At 51.0% G+C, this 26008-nt stretch overlaps 2 protein-coding genes and 1 long non-coding RNA gene across 6 annotated transcripts in view; 2 read left to right on the forward strand and 1 right to left on the reverse strand.

Annotated features, from left to right (window-relative positions):
* Positions 1-101: 101 nt before the first annotated feature.
* Positions 102-5239, forward strand: LOC122448654. Its single transcript, XR_006271711.1, has 2 exons — positions 102-258; positions 3685-5239. It is a non-coding gene; the product is annotated as an uncharacterized LOC122448654 (long non-coding RNA).
* Positions 4589-10951, reverse strand: GID8 (GID complex subunit 8 homolog). Its single transcript, XM_043480143.1, has 5 exons — positions 10775-10951; positions 8039-8168; positions 6990-7186; positions 6161-6358; positions 4589-5498 (listed from the first exon to the last, which is right to left on the reverse strand). The coding sequence occupies exons 2-5, from the start codon at positions 8154-8156 to the stop codon at positions 5325-5327; spliced, it is 687 nt and encodes a 228-aa protein (XP_043336078.1). The 5' UTR covers positions 8157-8168; positions 10775-10951; the 3' UTR covers positions 4589-5324.
* Positions 10952-11096: 145 nt separating this feature from the next.
* DIDO1 (death inducer-obliterator 1) overlaps positions 11097-26008 on the forward strand; it is a 49253-nt gene continuing 34341 nt past the window's right edge. For 2 of the 4 annotated variants that reach the window (XM_043480138.1, XM_043480139.1), the window contains exon 1: positions 11097-11239. The gene's annotated coding sequence lies outside the window, so the exon portion shown is untranslated. Of the gene's footprint in view, positions 11240-18823; positions 18978-26008 lie in introns of those variants that run through there. The other 2 variants (XM_043480137.1, XM_043480140.1) reach the window with 1 other exon arrangement.

A 26008-nucleotide genomic window follows, 5' to 3' on the forward strand; every position in this document is an offset into this window, starting at 1 on the left:
CGCAACTCGGTACACGCCCCACTCACATCCGTCGGGGAGGCCGGGCCTGGCGCTCCCGCGGTCTGGGCAGACCCCTGCGCGCCCCAGGGCCTTCTCGCGGCCGCCGCGGACGTCCGGGACGGCGCGGGCGCTTCCCCTGCAGCTGGCCGGAAGGATGGGGCTCTGGAGGGGCTGAGCCGGCGGTGACCCTGGCGGGCAGCCTGCATGCCGTCCACACATGGGGGGGCTCCTCACCTCGCAGGGCTGTGCACACCTCAGGTGAGAGTTGGGGTTGGTCTCACCCACTGCAAGGGGAGCAAGACTGGAAAGGAACCAGTTTCAAAATGGGTCTTTGAAGGTGGGCTCTGGCCCCGGGACCCTGGAGCAGTAGGGGGAAGCCTGGCGATCCAGAGCCCACGGAGGGGACCGAGAGTTCTGACTCCTGGCAGGTGCCAGGCCCCGCCCTCGAATCCCTGGATCCTCGCTCTTGGGGGGATTCTCGTGACTTCAGAAGCCTTGACGCCCAGGGGTGGTGGGCACAGCCACAGAGAGGCAGCAAGTGGACTTCTGGGCAATTTCGCTTCTCCTAGCTGCTGCCTCTTCACACCCACAACCCCACCTCCACCCCACTCCCCTGGGTTCATCCTTCACATGGTAGCATGATGAACCTGGCCGGGTCACACCAGGAGAAAGCCCTCTGAACAAAACCTAAAATGCCCTACCCCTTGGCCTTGGCCTTCCCCCTCCCCCAGCTCCTTCTGTGCAGTGGTGCCCACCGCAGGCCTGGCTCACCCTGCTCCACACACGCTAGCGGAACAGGCGGCACTTCTTCTACCCATACGATGCTCAATGGGACAGAAAGATGGTATGGAGAGAGGGGTGCTCCCCCAAATAACCCAGAACTGAGGAAAGTGTGAGAATCCTTGCTAAATTCTACCTGGCAGTTCACTGCCACCCACTGCCCCAGGTGCTTTGATGATGATTTAAAAAATTTATTTTTGGCTGCATTGGGTCTTTTTTTTTTTAAATCTATTTGTTTACTTTAGGCTGTGCTGGGTCTTCGTTGCTACACAGGCTTTTCTCTAGCTGTGATGAGTGGGGGTTACTCATCGTTGTGGTGCATGGACTTCTCACTGCGGTGGCATCTCTTGTGAAGCACAGGCTTCAGTAGTTGTGGTGCTTGGGCTCAGCAGTTGCGGTTCCCAGGCTCTGGAGCACAGGCTCAATAGTTGAGGTGCACTCACTTAGTTGCTCCGTGGCATGTGGGATCTTCCCGGATCGGGGATCCAACCTGTGTCTCCTGCATAGGCAGGTGGATTTTGAACCACTGAGTCCCCAGGGAAGCCCTGCACTGGGTCTTAGTTGTGGTATGCAGGATTTCTCATACATACAATGCAGTGTGCGGACTTCTCTCTAGTTGTGGCATGCAGGCTCAGCAGTTGCAGCACATGGACTTACTACTCCCCCCACAGCCTGTGGGATCTTAGTTCCCTGGCCAGGGATCAAACCTGTGTTCCCTGCATTGGAAGGTGGATTCTTAACTACTGGACCACCAGGGTAGTCCCTCATGGTGATTTTATATGAAAACCCAGAGCCGCACCATGGGGGACATTTGTCATTTGCTTATCCAAAGCCCCTCTGCTCCTGGAGCTGTGCATGAGCAAAACACAGAAAGGAAACCAAGAGGGCAGGGAAGGGTGGCTTCTGCCATGGGATTGGCTGGGAAGTGTCCCTGAAAAGACCTACGCTTCAAGTCTGAGAGCAATGAGCAGGGCATGAGGGTGGGGTGGGCAGAGGCCCAGGGTAGCTCCAGGACCACAAGGAGCCTGGTGGGTGAGTAAGGGGACAGGAAGGGGGACAAAGCAGTGGGGAAGGGCAGGCTCATGGGTCTTGGTGGTCAGGTAGAGTCCAGCCAGGGCTCTGACACTGAAAGCCCTAGAGGGTCACAGGATCACTCTGGCTGCTGTGAGGACCACTCAGGGTGGCCAGGGCAGAGGCAAGGAAGGACAGGCCACTGCAATACTCCAGGCCCAAAGTGAGGAGGCTTTGGCTAGTGGGGAACAAGAGGTGGAGGGTTGCTCGGAATGCACAGAGGCCAATGGAGGGCCAGGGGTGAGCATCTGACCCCTTCCTGAGCCTCTGAGCTGGGCAGGGTCATCCTCCATGAGGCAGAAAATCTGGGTGTCAGCTAGGGCTACTAGACCACATGTCCCAACCCGAGAGGAAGCCACGCTCACGTTGGCAGCAGCTGGACACGCCTCCAGCTTCCAGTAACCTCTGTGAGGGACCTCATATCCAGCCAACCCACTGTTCCTGAGTTTCAAGGTGCAGAGTGATCAGTGGGTCGTGTAGAGACTAGCCCTGGCCCCCAGTGCTGGTGACAGCTGTTCCGGCCGTGCCCACTGGTGTTGGGGCCTTGGCTCTTACTCGTTTGGGGCCTGTGCACCTTGCCTGAGTTTTACTTCCAGTTTTGCTGCCTAGACACACCACAAAGGCCTCACTGCTATGTTGTGACCTCACCTTCCTCAGCCTCCAGACCCGTACCTACTGCGCAGCACAGATGGGCTGCTACATCTGGCACTTCTGGTCAAGTGCAGCCCCGCTGGACCATGGCCTGGGTGTTCCTGGGGTCCTCGCCACCTCTGGCCCCTGTGTAGCCCAGTCAGCATTTGGGGAAAGCACAGACGTCACGCTGCTTTAGGAAAGCTGCCCACCACATGCTTGCTCTGCATGTCGGTCTTCAGGGGGCATCCTGGCTGGACGGTAGAGCCAGCCTTGCAGCCACCAGGCTCACCCCTGGCATTTCAGTCTGCACCAGGACCCATCCCAACCAACAGCTGCCTTTTCTAGAAGCTGGAAACCTTAATTCAAATAACAAAATACAGTATTTCTCATGTGCCTTGCAATAATCCCTATGCTTTGAAAGAATTCAAACTAGGGGTCATTCCTCATGTGACTTCACAATATCAGGAACACAGAGCACCAAAATATTGTCACGTTTTATTTATTTCAAGGCACTTTCCACCAGAAAGTGTAAAAAAGAAGAAATAAACTACCCTGGCAAAACATCACATTTTAACAAACATGACAGCGAGATTCAAATGAGATGAAGTAGAAAAATCGACATACTTAATGTTCATTATCTTGAAATGCTTGCTGGAAAAAAAAAAAACAGACTGCAAAAGGAGGAAACAGAAAAGTCTGCAAAGTCACCCCTTTAAAGATTTCCAGCCCATGGGAAAGGAACCACGCTCTTTATACAAAGGAAAAGAACCTAACAGCACCATCTGAGTTCTCCACATCTCGCTGGCACCCAGCTCACATGGGTCTTTGCACTGACTGGTCAAGCCCCTCACTGACTAAATGGTGAACAAGCCAGCAGTACTTCTCTTAAGCATTTGGCAACACTTCCTACACGTGACAGGCCCTCCTCAGGTCCCTATAGTTTATGGATGATTCTTACCCAGTAATATACATCTCAAACCCGCTATTTTGAAAAATGTCAGATTGATTGTATGTTAATGATGCACATAAATTAGCTTATATACACTAATAATAAAGGATAGGAATATGCTGAATTACTTCGTGCTTTTCGAAAAGTTTAATTTTACCTCTACTTCCCTAATATTTTTCTTCAGCTTCTGCTGTATTTATCACCTGAAAATTAAAGGCCCCTTTCTCCCTACATTTATTCCCAAATCTTAGGAGGAAATGATCATACAGAAAGGTCACATCTGAGTTGATGACTGAGACAGAGATGAAGCTCATCACTTCCAGGGGGTGAGCAAAGGACCCGTCCCAGGGCCTGATGGTCTCCTGATGATCTATGAAGACCTCAGCGCTTTTGCCTTTGCTCTGTGACTGGGGAGGGAAAACTCTGCCTGAAGCTGTACCCACTGAAAACCAGTGACCTGCAGCCTTCAAGCACAGCTGGAAATGAGTGGGGAGAGGAGCTGAAGCCAGAGACCTTGCGGGACAAACACTGAGTGTGTGGGGATGTGACTGAGACACCCCACAGCCAGAGCAGACCTGACCTCCCCAAAGACCTGCCCAGCCGAGCACTAAGGCCAACGGACTCTCCAGATTCGTCTGCTGCTGATGTGTGTCTCTGTGGAGCCCAGGTGCCAGCACAGCCCACCATGCGGGAGGGATCAGGTGAGAACTGAATCCCAGCCACGCAGGTGCTCCCATCAGAGGATGTGTGGGGGTCACCAGCCCCAGGAGCTCTACACGCCAGGGCCCCTCCATCTCCACCGGCCTCACTGAGGGCCGGCAGCTCTGCACTGGCACCCTGGGCCACCTGCCCCGAACCCCAACACCTGAGCCTGCACTCAGGACTCTTGACAGCAGTGGGCACTGGGCAGGGGACAGACGTGAGGGAATAGGAGCTGGACGTCTGCCATACTGGCTGAAGAGGGAGAGGCAGAAGTGTGGGTCACAGAGCCCACAGCACCGTAGCGCACGCCTGGCACCATCACGTGTTACCAGGAGCTGCCCCCTTCTGGCTGTAGGTACCAGATAGTGTCACCACGGTCACCCCGGGGAAGCCACCCTAAAAGCAAAAGTTGTGCTCGAGATGATGAACACTTCTGAGAGACCATTGTGGTCATTCTTGAAATTAAGGAGAAACCTTTATTTTCAACAAAAGTGCCCAGGAGAGATGGTTCATTGATCCACTAGGAAAGAGTCTCTCACCACTTACAGCACCAAAATATATATTTAAAAAATTAAAAAACACACAGCCCACCCCGCATACACACACACACACACCCATCTCCCCCAAAGCCACATGACCCAGACCAAACAGGAAGACAACCAAACTGAGTGCCCTCGCACAAAAGAAGTCTTTGAATTGGGGTTTACAAATTCATATAGTCTTTCCTATGAAAAAACAAAAACAAACCAAAAACCAAAGAGGGAAAGAAAACACTTCTACACGAAGGCCGGCCGTGATGGGGGGGAGGAGGACACGCTGTCCTCCTGGATGCTGACAGAACAAGATGGTCATCAGTGCTGCCTGGTGCTCTGAGCGGGGCCTCGGGTGGACCAGCGGCCCTAAGATGAGGCGCCTTCAGGAGCTGAAGTGCCCAGAACGCTGAGCACACGCCATGGGGCAGTCCTTGCCGGCCTTCCAGAAGAGACGGTATCTTGCACTGGGAGTTTTCCAGTGCTTAAAAGGGCCAGTTTCCCTTTCAAAATGATGCTGGGTCAAAAAAAAAAAAAAAACAAAAAACAAAAACACAAACAGTAAAAGAAGGGAGAAGAGAGTCCTCTGCTGCCGTAAAAATCTTCAGTCCCAGGTGGCGCCCGCGGGCCCAGGGCCATGCAGCGGGGCCCCACACAGACTACTTGGGCTCCTCGATCACGCCTTTGCTGAGGTCTGTCATTTTAGGGTATTTTACTTTCTTCTGGTCCAGCTCATTCTGAGCCCAAAGGAGTAGTTTCAGCAACTTTGCCAGCTTGGGTGTTGACTCACGATTCTCATAATCCAGGACAGCTTGGTTCACTTCACTCCACACCTATAAAATGGACAGCCAATAAAAACCACCTCACACACAGAGCACCTGCAAAAAGGATCCATTATAAGATGCATCTTATACGTCTTCAAAACCATTTTTACACGAGAGGCTGGCTACTTATTTAAACAAACATGAAGCCTGTGATCGTCGGGCACTCTGGGGATGTAAAACACACTCCTTGCCCAGAGGGGCACACGGTATGGTCAGCAGATGTCACATCTGGCTGGGCATGAGGGGACTGGCAGAGAGGAGGGACCAGTTCCACCCAACAAGCCCTAGGAGGACACCTGATGTAGACCCCAAAGACATCCTCTTTTCAGGGCAGTGCGGTCAGGGAGCTGCCCTGTTGGTGGGAACACAGAGGCCATGACAGAGTGCAAAAGTATCCAAACCAAGTGTGGGATTTTCATCAAAAGATACTTGGAACATCTGTTCCTAAGAGTCTCCACACAGTAAGCCAGCTCAGATTAAAGAAAAAAACAGGCAAAGAGGCTTAACTATCGTTTAAGGGTCTCTACACCCTAGGCTCCTCGTATGACACAAGTAAAGTGTGGGGCCCTCCCAGCAGTGTCCCGGTCACACCACATACACCACCCCGTTTCCTTGGAAATCCTGCCCTGAATATCCACAGAGGATGTGGACAGAAGCCCTCTGGAGCCCACCTTCTGCCTCTGCATCATGTTGAGCAGGTCTCCAAAGGGGGAGTCCTCGGGGTTGTCAAAGGCCAGCAGGGCCAGTGTGCGTTCCATCTCGGTCAGACACTCGCGGCTTTCCTCACCCTGCTCAGCCAGCTGGGTCTGTGCAAACTCCAGCGCCGCCTCTGTCTCCCGCTGGCGGATCAGCTCGATCAGGTGTTGTTGCTGGTTGGGGGCCAGGCAGACAGGGGTGAACACCTTGCGCCCAGCCAGCGACACCCACCCACCCTAGGGCTGCGCCTGCTTCTTATGAAAAGGGCCTCTCAGAGGACAGAATTGTTGAGTACTCCAAGCTCCTGAATTTGCATTTTCCAAGCAAGAAACAGCTTCTGAGATACATGACAGAGCAGCTAACTTAAACCCCTTCCCTCGTCAATTACAGCAATATTCTAACGAAATTAGCCTCGTTATCTCTCAGTAACAGAAAGCATCTGTCCCCAAGCTTTCTGGAAAAGGGATTGGCTACCCACTCCAGTATTCTTGCCTAGGTAATTCCATGGACAGAGGAGCCTGGCGGTCTACAGTCCACAGGGTCGCAAAGAGTTGGACATAACCGAGTGACTAACACGTTCACTTGCCAAGCTTTCTGGCACCAAAGACCTGTTTTGTGGAAGACAATTTTTCCCCTGGACTGGAGTAGGGCGGGGATGGTTTGGGATCACTCAAACACGTTATGTCTATTGTGTCCTTTATTTCTAATGTAATGTTGCCGCTGACCCAACAGGTCTGTGGCCCGGAAGTTGGGGATGGCTAACATGAAGAACCTTAATTCATCAAGTGTCTGCAAACAACTCACTTGCAGATGGAAGTAGAGATAACGGTTTGTGTCCAGCAGCTCTGGGTGGAGGCTGTTGATGAGCGCAATGGCCTCCTGAATCTGGCCTTTCAGTATCATCTCACGGATTTTGATTCGCTCGTCAAGTGTTTCTAGATCAACACTGGGTTCAATCCCAGATTCCATTCGAAACTTCTCTGCTGCCTCCTTAAAGCCCTCTGGAAAAGAAAACTACCTTCACTGCTCAGAAAATCAGCAAGATACCAACACCAGGGCTTTTTATCCCACCCTCTGTGAGTGAAAACCTCTAGTAAGAACTGCACTTTCTTGGGATGTGGGAGTCACACCTCTGTGACTTACCAGCTATACTTCCTTTCCCCTGCCCCACCCAACTCTAACTTCCAGTCAGGGGAGGATGGGTGTTGAGGCCCCCGAACTAGGGTCCAGGCCTATGTGGAGAAGCTGCCAACCTGCTCCAGGGGCAGCACGGTGCCCTCCCACTGTGAATGAGTACACAGTTTCTTCAATCTCAGAGACTGATGGGGGCCGAGGTCACTGGGAACTCCAGGAAGGAGACTCACTTTCTGGAGACATGTGGGTCTTCTTACTTCTGCAGAGCGACCCTCTCCCCCACAGGGTCAGGAGGATGGGGTGTTATCACAGAGCACTTGCATTTCCTTCCACAGGCCCCTCCCCCTTTCTTCTTTTGACTTGGACACACCTTCTAGGAACAGTCCAGTATCATTTACCAGACTGGCCAGAAGAGATTAATTACTTGGACTTTAAATGTACTTTTGCACATTGTTAACGATGTAGATCAGCTGCAAAAATGTCAAAGGCCAAGGAATACGTTTTTTCTTTAGATCTCAGAGACCTGGAATCATGATTTCATCTCCAGAAGAGGACATCTTTTTAAAATGGTAGTTACAAGTTTGTTACAAGAGCACTGCAGTTTCCATGATGCCTGAACGCAACCTAACTTTCAGGACCCTCCAGTGGTAAAGTCCTGCTTGTGAGCCCAGAAAGGGAGAATGGTGCCCAAGAGGCAGTACCCATAGCACAGCCCTCACCTGTGACCAAGTAGTTCATGATGAGACGGTTCATGTCTGCTCGTTGGACATGTAAGTTATTGAGCTTTTCCATCCACTCATCCTTTGTGATTTCATCGGGTTTTTCTGTGTAACTCATTCTGATTTATTTCTACAGGGAATAAAAGTAATATTTTAAGAATTGGTGAAGAATTCCCACAATTGTGATCATTTCAGATATTAACAGTGACCAGGAACCAAAGGGGAGAGAGAGGGAAGACACTTAAAATGTAGAAAACAGCACATGCAGAGGGCCTGAGACTCAAACACAGGCTCAGGGACCAGAGAAAAGCTTGGGGGGTTCAGAAGGCAGGATGAACATGAGGAAGAGCCAGGAGCCTGAGGACCAGGAGGTCAAGAGGTCAGTCTGGGTCAGATGAAGGCCCTCCAGGCCCCGCGGCAATCTATTAATAGATGGATGCTCCTCTAAAGAGCACAGGGTGGCATAGAGAGGTACAAGCTGAAGATTCACCTGCTATGATGTGTGTGCTCAAGACAAGCCATCTCGCACACCCTCCAGGCTGACAAAAATGAAGCAGCCTGACAACACCAAGTGCTTACACAGACATGTGCGTGGTCTCTTGAGCCCCCTTACCCTATGGTGAGAACGGACTGCACAGCAACACACTCAGCACCACTCTGCAAGGTTGTGCATGTGCGCTCCGCTCCTCACCAATGGCTCTTCTGCTAGCTGGGACCCCGAAAAACAGCCTACTGTGTCCCAGACACAGACAAGCCTGTGCGCAGAGTCACTGTTCAGGATGGCAACACTATGGAGACTGCCCACCCAGGATTTAGTTAACAGCAGCAGGGACAAGCAAACGATGGTTCATAGGACTGCAGTCCCAAAGGACCAAAGCCCTGGGGCAGACGAGTTTCTGACTTCAGAACAAAGACTATTTGGTACATGTATCACAAGACATCCTCCCTGGGGTCTGTGGCAGCACCCCACGATCAAACATGACTGCTTCAGTGAAACCCATGAGGATCACACCGAGTGGAACAGAAGTTACTAAACAGCTTTTGCGGGGTTGGGTTCTGCCATGAAATCAATTAAAAACAAGACTAAAAACTTTTGGTTTTCAAAGTTTTGTGGATTTTAGGACCACTGACTGTAGCAATGAAACAAAATTTACCAAAGCAGTTAAAATACATGAACAGGCCCACACAGGGGACTTAGAAACCAGCTGCATGAAGAGAGCAAGTTGCAGCACAGACCCAAGAGCAGCAGTTTTTAAAGAACAAAAACAAGAAAAGTCATACAATTTTTACTTAGTAGTAACTACATTCATAGCAAAAACCATTTGCTATTTTTCAAGTAAGAGCGTGAACCTTGAAACTCAGGAGGTGGTTACCAGGGGAAGGGGGGCCCTGGGAGCCCCAGCAGGGGTGTCAGGATGGGTGGTGAGCCCACCCACTGTCCACTTCAGTTTTATCCTTTGTAACTGACATAGGTTTTGTGGATATTACTTTACGTAAAGCAAAGCACATGCTCAATTACCTCAATAAATAAAAGCAATTTAAAAGATGGCTCTGGTTTCCCGGTGGACATGGGATGGCTGTGGGGTGGTGAGAGCTGAGCAGGAAGACCAGTGAGGAGCCACCCAAACAGGACAGCAGAGGGAGAACCAAGAGCACAGCCCACAAGACTGTGGACTGAGCCAACGGGCCTTGCTGCTGGACCCACCGGGAAAAGATAAAAGAAGATTCATTGACCATGGAGAGGCGTCAAGCTTGAGACCTTGGAGAATGGAGTCCCAGATGAGGAAAGACTGGGAGAAGAACAGGTTTGAGGAGTCGGGCGAGTTTGGGGTGACTATCAGACCCACAGTAGGAGAAGTCAAGCAGGCACTTGGATTACAGGTCCCAGTTGGGCGATGGAAACATTAATTAGGGCAATGTCCACCACAAAGTGACTGAAAGCCAAGCGTTCACCAGAGATCGCCCAGGGAGACAGTGTCGGTGGGGAAGCGGGGAGCAAGAGAAAGTCCTCGGTCGTTGGGGGATCCCATGCCCAACTCTGATCCGCAGAAGAGAACTTGTCTGAGACAAAACAGACAAGTTTTGTGTGAGGGGCCGTCCCCTCACACAAGGTCATTTCTCTAAGCTGCGGCCACTAGCGCAACTCACCGCAAACTCTCACTCATGGGCGACAGAGCAGTACTGGAAAGTTAACAACTTTGAAGAACCGGCCCATTCTGTTTTGTGTAGGAAAAACTGAGCACCTAAACACCCCACAAACAGTACGGACAGCGAGGAACCCTTCGCCCCACGAGCAACGTCCTGTCTTGGCAGCTCAGTGTCTGCTCGAACGCGGTCCTGGTGCAAACAGTTCCCGCCGCAGACCTGTGCGACTTGTGAAGAACTATCACCTCCCAGCAGGCGTCGCCGCCCCTCAAAACACGCTCCATCAACAAACACTGAGTCCACGCCCGGACTCCGCCGCCTTAGGAAGAGGAGACAGTTGGACCTGGAAACTCTTGAGGGCGCCGCCTCCCCCGAGAACGCGGCCCGAAGACACCTGCTCGGACGTCCGAAACCGGCAGGCACCCTGCACGGTCGGCCGGCAGGCGCAACCCCGCAGCCCGGTTAGCCTCCTCACCGGCCCGCCTCGATCCCTCCCTGGCCCCCACCCCAGCCCGGCCCTCCGCCTCCCGGCCGCCGCACTCCGGCGGGGACGCTAGGCCCGGCCGCCTGGTCTCGCCGCGGCCATCTTACCGTGCGGATCCCGCCTGCCGCGCTGCGCGGTCTCCGCGGCCGCTCGAAGGGCCCGGCGGGGCCAGGCGGGGAGGGGGAGGTGGCGGCTCCGGGGTCTGGGAGGCGGAGGCGGGGGCCGCGGCGGAGGCGGAGGCGGGGGCGGGGAACGGGAGGGCAGACGCACCGGCGGCCGCCCCCTCAGCCACTTCCCGCGAGATCGCGAGGTCGCGAGCCGGGAGCCAATCAAGTGCTTTCACGAGGGGGCGGGGTGCGGCGGCCGCCCGGAAACGCGGAACTCCAGCTTCCGTCCTTGCGCAGAACTCTCTTCACGGCGCCTTCGCTCTACGGATTGGCGCGAGAGTCAAAAGGCATCGGCTGCCTCTGGCTAAGATGGCCGCCGTGGAGGCGTCGTTGTAGGGGAACTTCGCGCCGGGACGGCGACATCTAGACTGAGGCTAAGGTCCCAGCGTCCTTCCCGTCGTTTGTGTAAGCCCGAGGGCATGGGGCGGGGAGGGGGTACAGGCGCCGGTGCTCCGCGCAGCCCCGAGGAGGGGACCCTCCCGACCCGGTGCCTGCCTTCGCGCAGGCCCGGGAGGAGCCGCCCGAGTGCGGACGGCGGGAGCTCTCAGTTCCGACGGTTGGGGTGGGCTCCGGGGCACGCGACCGCGGCGGGAAGCGCACACCAGCTCGCTCCAGAACAAGTCTACAGGGCCAGACCTGCCCTCGGGGAATCTCCCAGGGGCCCGGCGGTCTTTCCCGCCCGTGGTTCAGAATCCGCGCTCAGGTTGGGCGGGGACCGCAGGCCCGTGCAACTGGGGCTTCGAGGTGCTGCGGCCGCTGCTCGAGGAGCGGGGGGATCTTCCTGCCCTGCGGCCGGGGTCGCGGAGGCGCAGGAAGACATTCACGCTTTTATTCGGTTATTATTGTGCGTCCACGGGAGAAAAGGACAGATTACGTCAGAGCAGGGTCTCATTTTCCAGGTCAGTTCAGTTGTGTCGCGCAGTCGTATCCAACTCTTTGCGACCCCGTGGACTGCAGCACGCCAGACATCCCTGTCCATCACCAACTCCCGGAGCTTGCTCAAACTCCTGTCCGTCGAGTCGGTGGTGCCATCCAACCATCTCATCCTCTGTCGTCCCCATTTTCCAGTTGCTGGAGAGTCAAGTTAAAAGATTTTAGAATCCTTCGGGAAGGAAATTAAGGGACAGCCCTTTATTCCATCCGATGAACTCCAGTGTCTTCCTGTTAAAAGTCAGGGTTAGATGGTTTCGTGTGATTGCGTGGAAATGCAGTGGGACTTGTTGCAGAAAGTAAGTGCAATTTGGTAAACAGATTAGACAAAGACGACTAATTGTGGAAATTTACCGTCAGTGAACTGAGCTAAATCTGCAAGTCCAAAGCTTTGGCCCTAATCTATTTAAAATGCAAATACAGTGTGTCTGCAATTACATACTTTTCAGGCACTTAATCCTCTGAACAACTTTACACACCAGCTTTACAGTGGGTGAGGGGTGCAGATTTTTAAAATTCTTTTCAAGGGTGCACAAGCATAAATTGGTGCCCTAAAGAGCTAGGGTGTTCCAGTCTAAAGAAGGTTCAGCTGCGCCTTCTCTGCGGGTCATAGGTTAATGGCCCCACACCCCCAGAAGTGGTCTTGCTCCGCTTTAATTCTGTCCAGATACTGGCTTCCTATTGAAACCCATACCGCAGGCAGGGTCATCTCTCTTGTCCCTGGCCCCCTCTTCACACCCATCAGTGACTCCCCCAGTTGCCTGTGCAGACTGAGCGCAGCTGAAATCCTCAGCACCCTGCACTTCCTCTGGGCTCTCAGAAGATGGGTCTGTGTGCAGCACTCCTAGGCGCCTAGGAGTGGGAACACCATCCGGACAAGCAGAGTGTCTTCCACCGCTTTGTGTTCCCCTGGTCCCTGAACAATCCCTTCGTTGCCTTCAGCACACCATTCTACGTCATTGATGCCTGATAGTGTCACAGTTCTCCACCAACATGTGACCCTCACAAGAGCTGAAACTTACTAGTGTGTGGCAGGGGTTCCGTAGATACTTGTTGAGAATGTGGAGGAACAGATGAGTGAGTGAGGGTGAAGACCTTCGCTAAAAGCTGTCTCGGCGGAAATGGACAAAGGACGGGAAGCAGCAGTCCGGGTGGAATGAGAGCGGAAGAAGTTGAGAATGGCGCTGAATCACAGATCAGCAGTCCCTTGTTAAAAAAAAATTTATTAGTTTCTGGCTTCTTGAGGGTTTTCCCTAGTTGAGGTGTGCAGGGTTTTCATTTCAGTGGCTTCTCTTGCAGAGTGTGGGCTCTGTAGTGCACAGGCTTAGTTGCCCTGAGACATGAGGGATCTTCCCAGATCAGGGATCAAATTGGCGTCCCCTGCATTGGCAGGCAGATTCTTAGCCTCTGGACTACCAGGGAAGTTGAGCAGTTCTTTAAGGAGAGTTGTTAAGGTTTATTAGTTTTAAAGGAGCATGCAAGAATTATTTTAAAGTGAAATGTGTTTTGAGAATAAAATACACCTTGCCTCCTTTAATCAAATCCTGGACTATTCAACGACCAGGTGTCAGGCACATTTTACAGAACCACAGTGTTTTGGAGGGTGTTTCTGTCTTACTCTCAAACCATCAAAGCATGAAGTCAAACCCCTGAATGCTGGAGCCCTGCTTTCCAGGGAATTTGGTAAATCAAACCTGTTTCTTCAGAGTAAGGCATAAGCTGATTGGACATTGCTGCTCAGAATTGTTATCGGTTCTTGTTGTTGAGTTGCTAAATCATGTCCGACACTTACTGACCTCATGGACTGCAGCACACCAGGCTCCTCTGTTCTCCGCTATCTCCCAAAGTTTTCCTAAATTCCTGTCCTTTGAGTTGGTGATGCTGTCTAATCAGTAATGGCTAGATGTCCTTACCACTAGTGGGCAGTAAACTCCAAAAGGTCAAGTGCCATAGCTTTGACTTTACTCAGGGTCTTGTTCTCAGGTTCATCCTGAAACTGTTGAAAGGAGTAAGGAAGACTGTTTTTAGTTCTGCTGCATGTATCCAGATGAATTAGCTGAATGAAGACCCTGTGAAGCATGTGTCATGGGGTCTGAGATGGTCGCCCTCCCGCTCCCTGCTGGACTGTATTTCCCTTTCTGGATTATATGACTAAACCAGCAAGCACTGGTTATGTCATCAGTTGCTTTCGATGGGTAAAGTAATATTTTAGAGTAATATTTTTCTTGCGTTTTTAATTCCTGCAGAGGATGTAACATAAACTGTGTCCAGCATTGGTGCTACCTAAAACACATGGGGTGGGTTGAAGGCTGGGCTGGACAGTGGGGCACAGGCAGCAAGCTCGAGTGGCAGTTACCTACCCTGTCCAGTCAGTGGGCTGTTTGCAGACCATCTCTGCTGAAACTCTCCATTTCCTTCCCTCCTGCCTGGAGAGGGCTTTGATAATTACATTGGTATAGATACAGACACATGCACGTGTGTATATAAACACCTATAATATATATGTGCACAGCTATTGAAAATTTATCTGTATATGCTTTAAGGGGTTTCTTGTTTTTGTTTGGTTTTGGTTGGTTTGTTTTTGCATGAGCCCAGTTCTGATCAGATGTCTGATATGGGAGATAGAACACTGAATAAAGATGAGCCATTGTTTCAATTGATAACCATGTGTTCCTTTTTAAAGACACTTGCCAAATTTTGTTTTTTTTTTCTTTTTATGACTTTAAAATCCTCTTATGTTTACTCTTTTAAATGCTTTTACTTTCCATCGGAATGAGAGGAACTTTTGTATGCCGGACAGAATCCCAAGATTTTTCATTTTTATGTATAGTTGTAAAAGACAACATTCTTGGTTTCCTATATTGATTTGTTGAAATTTAAGAATAAAACCTTTTGGGTATCTTTTTGAAATTTCCTAATAGCTCGACTTGTGTTATTCTTGTTGAGATTTCCTTGAAATACACTTTTCTCACTTTCACCATTTAGTTTCTGTGATCCAGGCAAGCACAGGAAATTACATGTTTTTTTTTTTCTCTCTCTTTTGGACAAATCCCAAAAGCCACTGTTAGATCTGACTTTCGTGAATCTTTCACTTTTCAAGTATTTTAATTTTGGAAAAAATAATCTCTTAAAATTTAGCCAGTACAGTTACTTAGGGCTTCCCTGATAACTCAATGGTAAAGAATCTACCTGCAGTGCAGAAGACCAGTTCAATCCCTGGGTCAGGAAAATCCCCTGGAGAAGGAAATGGCAACCAGGTCCAGTATTCTTGCCTGGAAAATCGCGTGGACAGAGGAGCCTGACGGTCTACAGTCTATGGAGTCGTGTCCGACGCGACTTAGAGACTAAACAACAACAGTTATTTGTCAATGCGTTCTTGTGTCTGAGGACTGGCGGCTGCGGCCCTGCTCTGGGACCTTCCTGTCTCAGTTGACCATCCCCTCCCACCCTGTGGAGGGAGGCTCCTGTTCCTGCTCACCAGCCACGTTCGGAATTCGGTTCAGATCTGTGGGCCTGTTTCGCCTTTCTCCTTTGTCACCTGCACTTCTGGTGTGATGGACGAGCTTGTGAGGAAATGCTGGATCTAGGCACAGTGTGGTGGAGGCAGCACCCCACGTGCTGTGTCTGCTCTACTCTTAAACTGCTTTTCTGTCAAAACCGCTCTTCTGTGAAAGGAGTTGATTTTTTTGTCTTTTTTTATTTGGTGTGTTCTTTCAGAGACTCAAGATGAAACTAGCCAGCAAGGAAATACAGTTCTTATGCCTCATACTTATTAAAATATTTCTTCTGAAGTTAGCTATTTACTTTTCACTAAATTTGTGGGGAAAGTAGTCTCAGTATCAGGAGCCATCCTGAAAGGTAGGAGTAACCAGCGTTGTTCTGAAGTCTGCGCCCTGGAGCCCATGGCCCCTGGGGTTAGAGGGCACATGCGTTAGCTATTCAGAAACACCCAACGCTGACCAAGGCCAGGGAGGAGGAGCTAAGGGGACCATGACTTTGGCCCTTGGTTTCCTCTCTTCTCCCAGACATCTCCCCTCCAGCCCAGAACTGCATCTGAGTTTGGGTCCAGATTCACTGGGGACCTTGCCCCAGGGCCAGGCAGTGGGCCCCACCATTGACCCCAACTTCCTGACCCCTTCTTGGCCTGCCTGCAGGGTGGGTGCTAGCCTGTTCACCCTTGAATTCTGAACAAGAGTAACAATAAAGCAACTTGGCTGCTGCCTCATCTGGTTGTAAATTGTCCTTGGAGAGGGTCTTGACACATTCTACCTTGTCTCTCAGGGTTGCACTTGACCACCAGGAGAGAGGGGTGCTTTGCTCAGGACCCTGCTTTCCACTGGGCTTTAACTCAGGGGTGAGAGGAGGCCGAACACCAGGAAACGGTCTTCTAAAAAGGATTGCTGACTTTTCCAGTTGTGCTTTTCTGCCTTCATAAATTTTCTCAGAATTGTTCATGGGTGTTGGTGGCAGGACCTGGTGTCCACACATGATGAGGATGCATCAATCGTACTTTTCCCATACTTTTCCTCAAAGACTGAAACCCGTTGAGGCCTGGAAGGTTGCTTAGCTTCCTAACCTCTGAACCACTGTTGTTGTCAGTTTCCTGAACTTGAGGATTTTTATTTGTGTATTTGGGGTATTTGAGACAATTGGAGACTCCTTTTAAACCTATTTGTTCCTCAGGGTTTAGCTATTAAAGTAAGTTTGTTAGGAGAAGGTATTCCTTAGCTGAAAATGAAAGTGTTAGTTGCTCATTCGTGTGTTTGCAGCCCTGTGGACTGTAGCCTGCCAGGCTCCTCTGTCCATGGGATTCTCCAGATGAGAATGCTGAAGTAGGTTGCCATTCCCTTCACCAGGGGATCTTCCCGACCTAGGGATCAAACCCAGATCTGTATGTCAGGCAGATTCCTTACCATCTGAGTCACCAGGGAAGCCCCTTCTTAGCTAGTAGACTTCAACTAAAAGTACCCAAACTGCAGTTCTAGAAATGCCTTTTTCACCAGGGAAGAGCAGCTCCTGTGAGGAGTGACAGCAGGTGAACTGAATTACCTGAAGAGGCTGTAGAAGGACAAGGGCCTGACTCCTCCCACAGGTGGCAGATGCCTCTGAACCCTGTAGCCCATGGTCACGGCCAGCTCCTGCTGGGAGATTAGAAAGGGAGGCCAGTTGCAGGGGTAGGTGGGGATGTGCAGTTTCCTTTCCTCTGCTGCCCAAGCGCCCACCTGAGCTGCCACCCCCAACCCAAGTACTGTAGTGGCACAGGTGGGGCTTCCTGTTGGGGTCTCCTTTCTGTCCTCTGAGCTTTCTGCCCAGAGCTTCCTCCTGTTCCATCGGTAGCCCGATCCTCGGTGTCATTCACAGGACCCAGTGCCCACCTGAAGCTGCACACAAGTTAAAAAGAGACACAGATGTAAAGAACAGACTTTTGGACTCTGGGAGAAGGCGAGGGTGGGATGATTTGAGAGAATAGCATTGAAACATGTATATTATCATATGTGAAATAGATCACCAGTCCAGATTCGATGCATGAGACAGGGTGCTCAGGGCTGGTGCACTGGGATGACCCTAAGGGATGGGATGGGGAGGGAGGTAGGAGGGGGTTCAGGGTGGGGAACGCATGTACATCCATGGCTGATTCATGTCAGTGTATGGCAAAAACCACTACAATATTGTAAAGTAATTAGCCTCCAATTAAAATAATTAAAAAAAAAAGTGAAAAGACAACACAGATTGGAAAAAAAAAAATCTCACCTTGTAGAAAGACATTGCTGCTGGGTTTGCTTCTTGTAAAGATTTTCAGCCAAAGATGCTGGGTGGGGTTTCCCCATTCCAGCTCCCATTTAGGGAGCCTTTTGCAGGGAGCTTCCCCTGTACCCCAGCATGAGTCCCATTCAACAGACAGCTTGCCCAAGATCATACTGCTGGTTCAAGCCAGTTTCAACTCAATCTGTCATGTTTCTGAACTCACTACACTCGTCTGGGACAAACCTGAAGACGGTCAAGATGTTGGAGTGTGAAGTTAGTCTGTGCAAGATTCCATGGAAGTGGTCCTAATGGAATCACACCAACAGAAACAAGCTGTGTTGGAATTCTTTGAAGAAAAGGGGCATTCTCTGAGAGCCTGGCAGGCAGTGTGGTCTTTCCAGATGTTTATTTAGAAGCACACCTGCTCCCAGGCCCCTAGTACTCCCCTATGGAAGCACCTGGCAGGCCTCTGTAGGGTCTTGGGTACAGCTTTACTACACACAGGGCACTTTTTGCCAAGGGGTTCCTGCTTTTAAGGAATGTGGAAGCAGGGAGCTGTAGAGGCAGTGATAGAGACAAAAGGCCTTCAGCCAAGGAGTTACTGTCCTGGGGCCAGCGTTCCAAGGTAGCAGCTGTTTCCCCTCTGAGGTCTGTTTGTTGAGTATTTGGGGAGGGGCAGGTGCTGGGGGGCTTCCGTGGTGGCTCAGACGGTAAAGAATCTGCCCGCAATGCTGGAGTTTAGGGTTTGATCCCTGGGTTGGGAAGAGCCCCTGGAGGAGGAGCATGGCAACTGACTCCAGTATTCTTGACTAGAGAATCCCCATGAACAGAAGAGCCTAGTGGGCTGCAGTCCATGAGGTTGCAGAGTCCAACGCGAGTAAGCACGCACAGGTGCTGGGGTGTTAATTGATATTAGCACTGAGTGAAGAAAATCCAGGTGGAGGGTTATCATTTGTCAGATCCCTTTCCTTGCATCCCCCCTAGGCAGGTGTGCCCGGTTGTGTGCTCTGAGGCTGGAACTGCCCCGGCGCTGAGCTGTTTGGCCCGGTAGGGAGCGGGCTCGAGTTCCAGAGAATCTGGGAACGCAGTCCAGCGGGAAAGGAGCGCGGCGCCTTGCTCCTCCGTCCGGGTCCCTGCCTTTTCTGCCACAAGCTGGGCCCAGGGTGGCCGACGGGAGCCGCGCCGCCTAAGCTGCCAGCCTTGTGCCTTGGACTCGGCCACCGTGCGGCGCAGGGCAGGGGCGGGGCCTGGGCCGGGCTCCTCCTTCCGCCCGCCGCGCTGGGGCGCTGCTCGGGCAATGACTGGCCCCTCTACCCCCCGGCGTCTCGGTGGCCGGCGTCTTCCCTCCACTGGGAGCGCGGGCGGCCCCTCTACCTCACGCGTCTCGGTGGCTGGCGCCAACCCCGCCCGCCCACTCTGCGGCGCTCTGAGGAAATGGCTGCGAAACCCTGGAGACTTGCGGCCCACGGTGAGTGGCGGCCGTGGCGCCGGGTGTAGGGGCTGCCGCCCGCGGGACCGCGTGGGACGGGCGGGGATGGCGGGCCCTGAGGGGCCAGCCAGCCTGGCCCCGGAGGGCCCGCGCCCGGCCGCGCTCTGCCAAGCGGAGAAGATGGCGGCGGCTGCGGGGAGGGGGAAGGGAGGGCCGCGCGGGCCGTGGGCTGGAGGGGGGCGGAGGGCGCCGGCCTGCTGGGCAGGGTCCACTCCGAGGGGCCGGGCTCGGTCCACTCGCTGCGGGCGTGTCCGAGGGGCCGGGTCGTGGTCGGAACGGATTGAAGTGCGCCAGCAGGACGCCGCCCGGTGACCCACAGCGGGGTGACCCTAGAGCGGGGCGATGCTTTTTCCTAGAAGTTCCTGGTCTAGCTGCTGGTCCGAGGAAATGATTCTGCCTAGGGTTGAATTTCCACCCCACCCCACCCTTTCTTTTTTTAAACCAGGGTAGTTTCTCTAGACATTTTAAGGGAGGTGAAGTTTCCCTGCCGGTCTTTTTTTTTTCCCCACCGTAACGTGTGGTTTTTGTCGCTTTTGTTTCGCTTGTTTCTAGTCGACTATCCTTGTAAAGGATAACATTAGGACAGTTGTGTGGTATTTGATGCTATGTGAAGCAAAGAACAACAAAAAAGATTCAGAAAATCGGGTTTCATTTTTTGAAAGAGTATGTTCCTAGCCGTAAAATGCAGATATGTAGCTTTTATTGCGCCACTTGTCGATTTGATATAAGATTCAAATTTATGTTGTATTTTATCCTTTGGTCGACCTCACAGTAGAAAGGGATAACTTTCATCTTCCTCGGGAGATGTGCCCCGCCATCCCGTTTCTGGCTCAGGCCTGTGGGTCCTGATCCCACACCCTCTTGCTTTCTCTCTGTTCTTTCTTGGGAGACCCTGGAGGTCAGGGCAGGTTTTCTGCTCTGAATCCAGCACCCCAATCAATGAGCTCAGAGATGAGACCTTACAACAACAGCATGTGAGTGAAATTTAAGATACTGTTTAATTTGTGTGTTGGTCTTAGGTAACATCCGTGTAATTTGTACGCTTGATGGAATGAGATTTGAGCCTCATGATCTTGGGCATTTTGCAGGAGGGAAAGGCAGATGTTAAGATCTTTTCAATGTGTTTATATGTTCACATACCTCATTGTATCTGTTGGTTGGTATGGGGGAGGTTGAGCCTCCATTTGGCAACAGTTCGCAGTGGGCAGTCCACCCAGGCTGACCCTGTTCTGAGCAGTTCATGTGTGCTCATTCGTTTCAGTGACTACGATGCTTCTGTACCTGTTCTGTGTTCTAACCTCCAAGAAGCTGGGCTTGCCCAAGATGGAATACCTGGGTTCTAACTGAGCCTTTGGGCCAACCCCAGACAAAGGTTCTTCGATTTTCTCAGAGCTATGTAGTTTGGTTTCAACGTGCTTCCAAGGAAGGTGCTTTAGCTGGAGACTTTAAAGAAATAAGATCTGTGACCTTTAGGAAGACTTCTCATTGTATTCAGCAAATATTTATTGCATCCTGTGTGCCAAGCACCCTGGCTGTAGCAGAGACCAGAAGGGTGGCCTTCACAGGCCTGGAGACTTGCAACAGGGAACTAGGACGGTTACCAGCCATGTAACCTGGAGCCTGGGGCCCTTTTTGGCACTTGGGGTTGGCGAATAGATATAACTGTCTGTATGACTGGCCCATTTTTTCCCAGCTTTTAACATGGCATAGATCTGTCAAGGGCTACCTGCGAAGACCTAGCCCCAACCCTGTTGTGAAACTCCTTGCCTAACGCACTTCCTAAGCATTCTGTTTCCTAGTTGGTTGTGTTCTTGCAGACTTATTTTAGTAATGAGTTTAGGAATAAGGTGTATCTTTAACTTAGTTCTGATTTCCCACCAAGAACTATCCTTTATTAGTATTTGATTATTCAGGTTGTTTCAAGTGAAGTGAATTATGCTCTGATAAGAAAGGGCACAAATTAAAAGTTGTGCAGTTGGCCGCTCTCCTTACTGTCTGCTAGTTCCCACAGTGACCTTTGCTTTCTGGCCAGCCATGCCCCTCACAGCACACATGCCTGTGTGAACCTCACAATGGCTTGGTGAGGAAGTGTGTCATGGTGCCCAGTACTTTGGGTGGGCCTTCGTGAGGTGGAATTTGTCTTCGTGTTGAGGAGGGGATGGATTGGAGTGGCAATTTAGGATCCCATCTTCTTTATTACTGTGGAGTTGTGGGACCTGCTGTTGACACTGTAAGCCTTTCTATGACCATAGAGGCCTCAGAGGTGCTGACCCCCTTCCCAGGCAGCCCACAGACTGGGTCTCTTTTGTATGTGTTTTGCAGATGTTCCAGGTTCTGGTGGTTTTATATTCCTGTTAACAGGACGTGTTTTTCCTTTTTTACACACTTGTCCCAAGGTCCCTGGTGACTTCCTTCCACTTGGCTCCTGAGAACCAGGGTTGAGTTTTTCACAGGCCGACTCACTCATCCTTGGTCCCTGAAATGGCACTGTTTCCAATAGCAGACTGATTTCTCACATACTTGGTGGCCTTGGGAAACCTTTAAGAAAACTTTCCTTAAACAGTCCTTTGTGCACTTCTTACTTAGATGGGTGGCGTCTTTAACAATGGATACCTAACATGACCCTGTTTATGGCCTGCATCCACTAATGTGTGTTAATTCCATTGCAGAATCTCCACGATTAACAGTTAATGGGCACATACTAATTGGGAAGGGACGGGCCAAACAGTCCTCACTTGATGTGACGTGCTCACACCTCCTGGAGTCTCTTGCTCAGGCCTTTTTTTTCCCCTTAACTTCTAATTTATCCTCCTACCCAAGCATGCACTTCCATCTGGTAACCATAACTTTGTTTTCTATGTCTGAGTTTATTGCCGTTTTGTAAGTAGTTTTTCTGACTTAATAAGATAATCTCTGGGTCCATCCGTGTTGCTATAAATGGCATTATTCTTTTTTTATGGCTGAGTAATATTCTGTTGTATACAGACACCACATCTGCATTATCTATTCATCTGTTAGTGGATATTTAGGTTGTTTCTGTGTCTCAGCTGTTGTAAATAGTGTTGCAGTGAATGTTGGGGTGCATGTATCTTTTTGAATTAGAGTTTTCTCCAGATATATGTCCAGGAGTGGATCACTGTTTTGTATGGCTACAGTCCATGGGGTCGTAAAGACTTGGACACGACTGAGCAACTAAGCACACAGCACAGTATGGCGACTGTCTTTTTAGTTTTTTTCCTCTTTTTGAGTCATATAATTGATCCTTGAACAACACAGGTTTGACCTATCCAGGTCCACTTGCACAGGGCCTGCTTTTAAGTAGTAAGTACTATATGGTACAGCACAGTCTGCATACACAGAGGCCAAACATAAGTTATATGTTGGTTATCAGCTGTGGGCAGATGGGGAGCCCAGTTTGTAAAGCAGCTGTTTCTCTCACACGGGTATCAGACTTGGGTGCTGATACTTCGGTGCTGTGGTTTTGTTTTTCATATGCTGATGCAGACGTGTAAGTGATAATTAATATACCTTTACAACAGGAAGGTAAATGGGGCCTCCCCCAGTATAAAGCCAGCTGTAATGTGTTTGGGTTGCAAAGATAAATTTATACATAGAAAACAAGACAATATACAAGAATATAAAGAAAGCAGAGACCCCAGAAAGTAGCAGCCTCTGGAAGCCCAGTTACGGCTGTGGACATGTTTGTGAACTTGGTTTTGGGGGGTGGTGGGGGGTAGGCAGTATGTCTGGGAACTGGATGTAACCTCCTGTTCCACTCACGGGCGTGGGGCTCTTTCCATGGCAGGGGCTCTGGGGTTCATCCTGTTCTCATTACAGTCTTAGTAGAGAACACCATCACGTGAATGTTTCCGGATTTCTTTCAAACAGGTCTCCTGGTGATGGTCATAGGTTTGTGTCCATGCTGGGAGCACCCTCATAAACACACACACCTGCTCTTGCCTAGTTCTCTCTGCCAGGTCGCAATGAAGCAGCCACCCCTGTGGGGAACAGAGATGCTGCCTGCTCTGTGCTGAGCACTGGGGGGCCCTTGATAAATAAATATTCACAGACTATTCACGAGGGCCTGTTTTCCCAACCACTGACAAGCAGACATTGTCATTTTCATAAACTTGCCATTTATCCTACACTGACTGGTACTTGATGCTGTGTCGTTTCAGGTATCCTGTTAGGAAACTGAGGTCATAGTTGTCTATATATGCCTGGGCAGAATGCCTAGCTGTTAGGTTTGCAGCTGGGATTGAAGTCTGGGACACCCTGGGACTTAGGCATTAACCTGGGAGGGTCATGCTGTAGTCACTGAGGGTGGACACTGCTGACTCCCTTGGTCAGAACCCGGGATGCTCAGCTGCACCAGGGGGAGTGGTCCCCCTGAGATGCCCCATCGAGACAGGTTAGTACAGCGCTACCCATTGACTCTTTAGGTTGTAATTTAAAAAAGAGTTGGCCCTTTCACAAGGTGTTCTAGTAGTAAAGTGGTCTTCTCAGCACGTCCCCCATCCGGGCAGCAGTGGCAGTGGCGGGGAGTTGCATCAAGTTAAGTTCTGTGTGGATCTGTAAAAATTAGTAGGACAGTCCTGTTGTTATAACTGTTTTATTTAAGCTCGAACCTGCCCCACTGCCCACCACCTCCCCCTCCCCCACCCCAGACCTAGACATTGGCCTCTGCTAATCTCAGAGAAAGAGGACAATTCCAGCTGAAGCGTACAGTGTGGATCTGGACTTTGCGTGTCCGTGGTCTCCAAGCATCGTGCTTGCCCCATGGCTTGTGGCATGAGTTGCAGCTGCACTCGGGAAGCAGATGCTTGTGAGAGAGCATGCTTTGTTTCTCCCCAACCACTTGCTCTTTGGACGTGGGCGGCAGTCCCTCTGAATGCTGCAGTTTCATGATCAGTGCTTCTCCATAATCCTGGAAAGGTGGTGTCCTGAGGCTCACATCACGGCCTTGCAGTCTTACAGCCATCTGACATCACCCTTCATGTCAAGTATATGCTGTCAGTTCTCAGACTGACCCCTTTACACCTGAAATTAACAAGGACCCCAAGGGCTTTTGTTTCTGTTTTGTCTATTGATACTTCTCATGGTTGGCATTAAAAATGAGACATTAAGTTTACTTCCTCACTTAGAAATACTATTAAACACCTGCATATTAACATAACTAACAGTCTGTAGAAACTATGTTCCAAGATAAGAAACAATGAGAAAGGTGGCTTGGGGTTTTAAATGTCTGACTTAAGCAAGGGAACAGTAGCTGGATTCTCCTGCCTGCTTCTACATTCCAGCTATCATCACGCCAACATCATTTAGCTTCTGAAAAACTACCCTGCCCCTGAAAAGTCACAGAACACGTTCGTGTTATTGTTTAGTCACTTTGCTAAGTAGTGTTGTACAAATCGTTTGACCTTGGAGGCCTGCTGGAAGGTCCGGGGGGGCCACACTTTGAGAATCTCTGCCCAGATCATGATTAGAAATGCTCTTGTTGAGAAATGAGAATTGAAAAAGACAGTTGTCTCAACTTTAACAGCTGGGGAATGGATTACTGCTAAGAAGATAGGCAGTGTCTTACAATGCGGGGGTCTCAACCCTTCCCTTGCTTTGGGGGAAGAGTGGAATACGGCCAGTTTGCCATCCCCAGTGAGGAGGGTTCAGTGCACACGTCTCCCTCACAGTGGACCGCCTGGAATGAGAGACTTGGAGTGCGGACAAGGTGCCTACTGGGTGAATAGGTCTCGGGTCTTTTGACCTGAGGGTGTTTTGCCTTTACTGTGCGACGTTCTCTCCTCACCCACAGCCTCCCACTGGACCCTAACTAGTAGCTCCTCCACCGTGAGACAGAGTCAGGGCCTGCACTGGGCACTGTGGGTGATGTGGGATCTTGCCCCTGCCATGGGATTAGCCAACCCAGATGCACTTGGGATCCAGATGGACCGTTGTAGATACAAAAGCAATAGGCAGGCAGTGGGGAGCTGGAGGGTCAAGGTTCTGTGTTAACAGCCATGGGACCTGGAGATGCAGGGGAAGCAGCTGCTGGGGTGCCTGCATGGATGGCTGTTCTGGGAGGTACTCCGTGCCCAGGTCCCAGCTGTGACCACACAGTCACTGTTGCCCTCTGTCTTGGTTGGGGAAGGGGAGGCGTGGCGCCCATTTGGCACTCCATCCCAGTGCTGTCCAGGGGGTTTTACACAGTAGACTTGATTTTCTGCAGCTCCAGGGGCAGGGGGCCTGGGGTCAGGGTGCTGGGGCAGTTCGATCCTGGTGGCAGGGCCATGGGTGAGCTCTGGGGCCTCTTGCCAGGGCAGTGACCCCATCTGTGAAGGCTCAGGGGGTGCAGATGTGCAGACCACCACAGGAGTTTGTCCACGGTGGCAGGGCCCTGTGGAGAACGGGGAGCCTCGTTTCCTCTGTGACCTCAATGTGTTCAGGTGGCTTATCTGGTCACAAGCCTGTGTCTTCACTAGAAACTGGGGAGAGACACTGGAGTGGCCACTGCCCCCCTGCACACAGGGAGCTGGGGGCCTGACCTCATGGAGCTTGGCCTAGGGAGACGTCGATCCCGGCGAGGTTTTAAAAAAAGCAAAAAGTTTTGTTTTTTTCTCCACATACCTATAAAGCAAAAACACCTCAGAAATATTAAACAGCAGGGTTGTTCCTAGATGTCTCTCTGTGGTTACCTCTTGAGAAGCTTACCGTGCTGCGGGCACCTTTGCTTCAGGGTAGTTTTAGTAACCTCAGGGTTATCCTGACGGGGCTCCTGAAGGACTGAAGTGCCATCTGTACATTCGAGTCAAGATGAGCATGGGGTCACCCACGGTCAGAGGACACCCACCCTTCAGGGTGTTTCTCATCTGAAATCCCTGGGCAGGCCATCAGTAGTGACTGCCCTGTTAATAAAAACAGAATAGTGAAAGGGGCATTAATTGGGAAAGCTTGCCTTTTTTTCCTGGTAGGTAGTTTAAAGAACTTTCAGCATCTTCTCAGTCCCTCTTCATCCA

The sequence above is a fragment of the Cervus canadensis genome, chromosome 10, assembly GCF_019320065.1.
Source record: "Cervus canadensis isolate Bull #8, Minnesota chromosome 10, ASM1932006v1, whole genome shotgun sequence".
Lineage (NCBI taxonomy): Eukaryota > Metazoa > Chordata > Mammalia > Artiodactyla > Cervidae > Cervus > Cervus canadensis.

Excerpts from the sequence above, each read along its gene's own strand:
- GID8 (XM_043480143.1), bottom strand. The coding sequence starts at position 8,156 with ATGAGTTACACAGAAAAACCCGATGAAATCACAAAGGATGAGTGGATG. Across the intron at positions 7,187-8,038 it reads CATGAACTACTTGGTCACAG|AGGGCTTTAAGGAGGCAGCA; the intron begins GTGAGGGCTGTG and ends TTTCTTTTCCAG. Across the intron at positions 5,499-6,160 it reads ACATGATGCAGAGGCAGAAG|GTGTGGAGTGAAGTGAACCA; the intron begins GTGGGCTCCAGA and ends TCCATTTTATAG.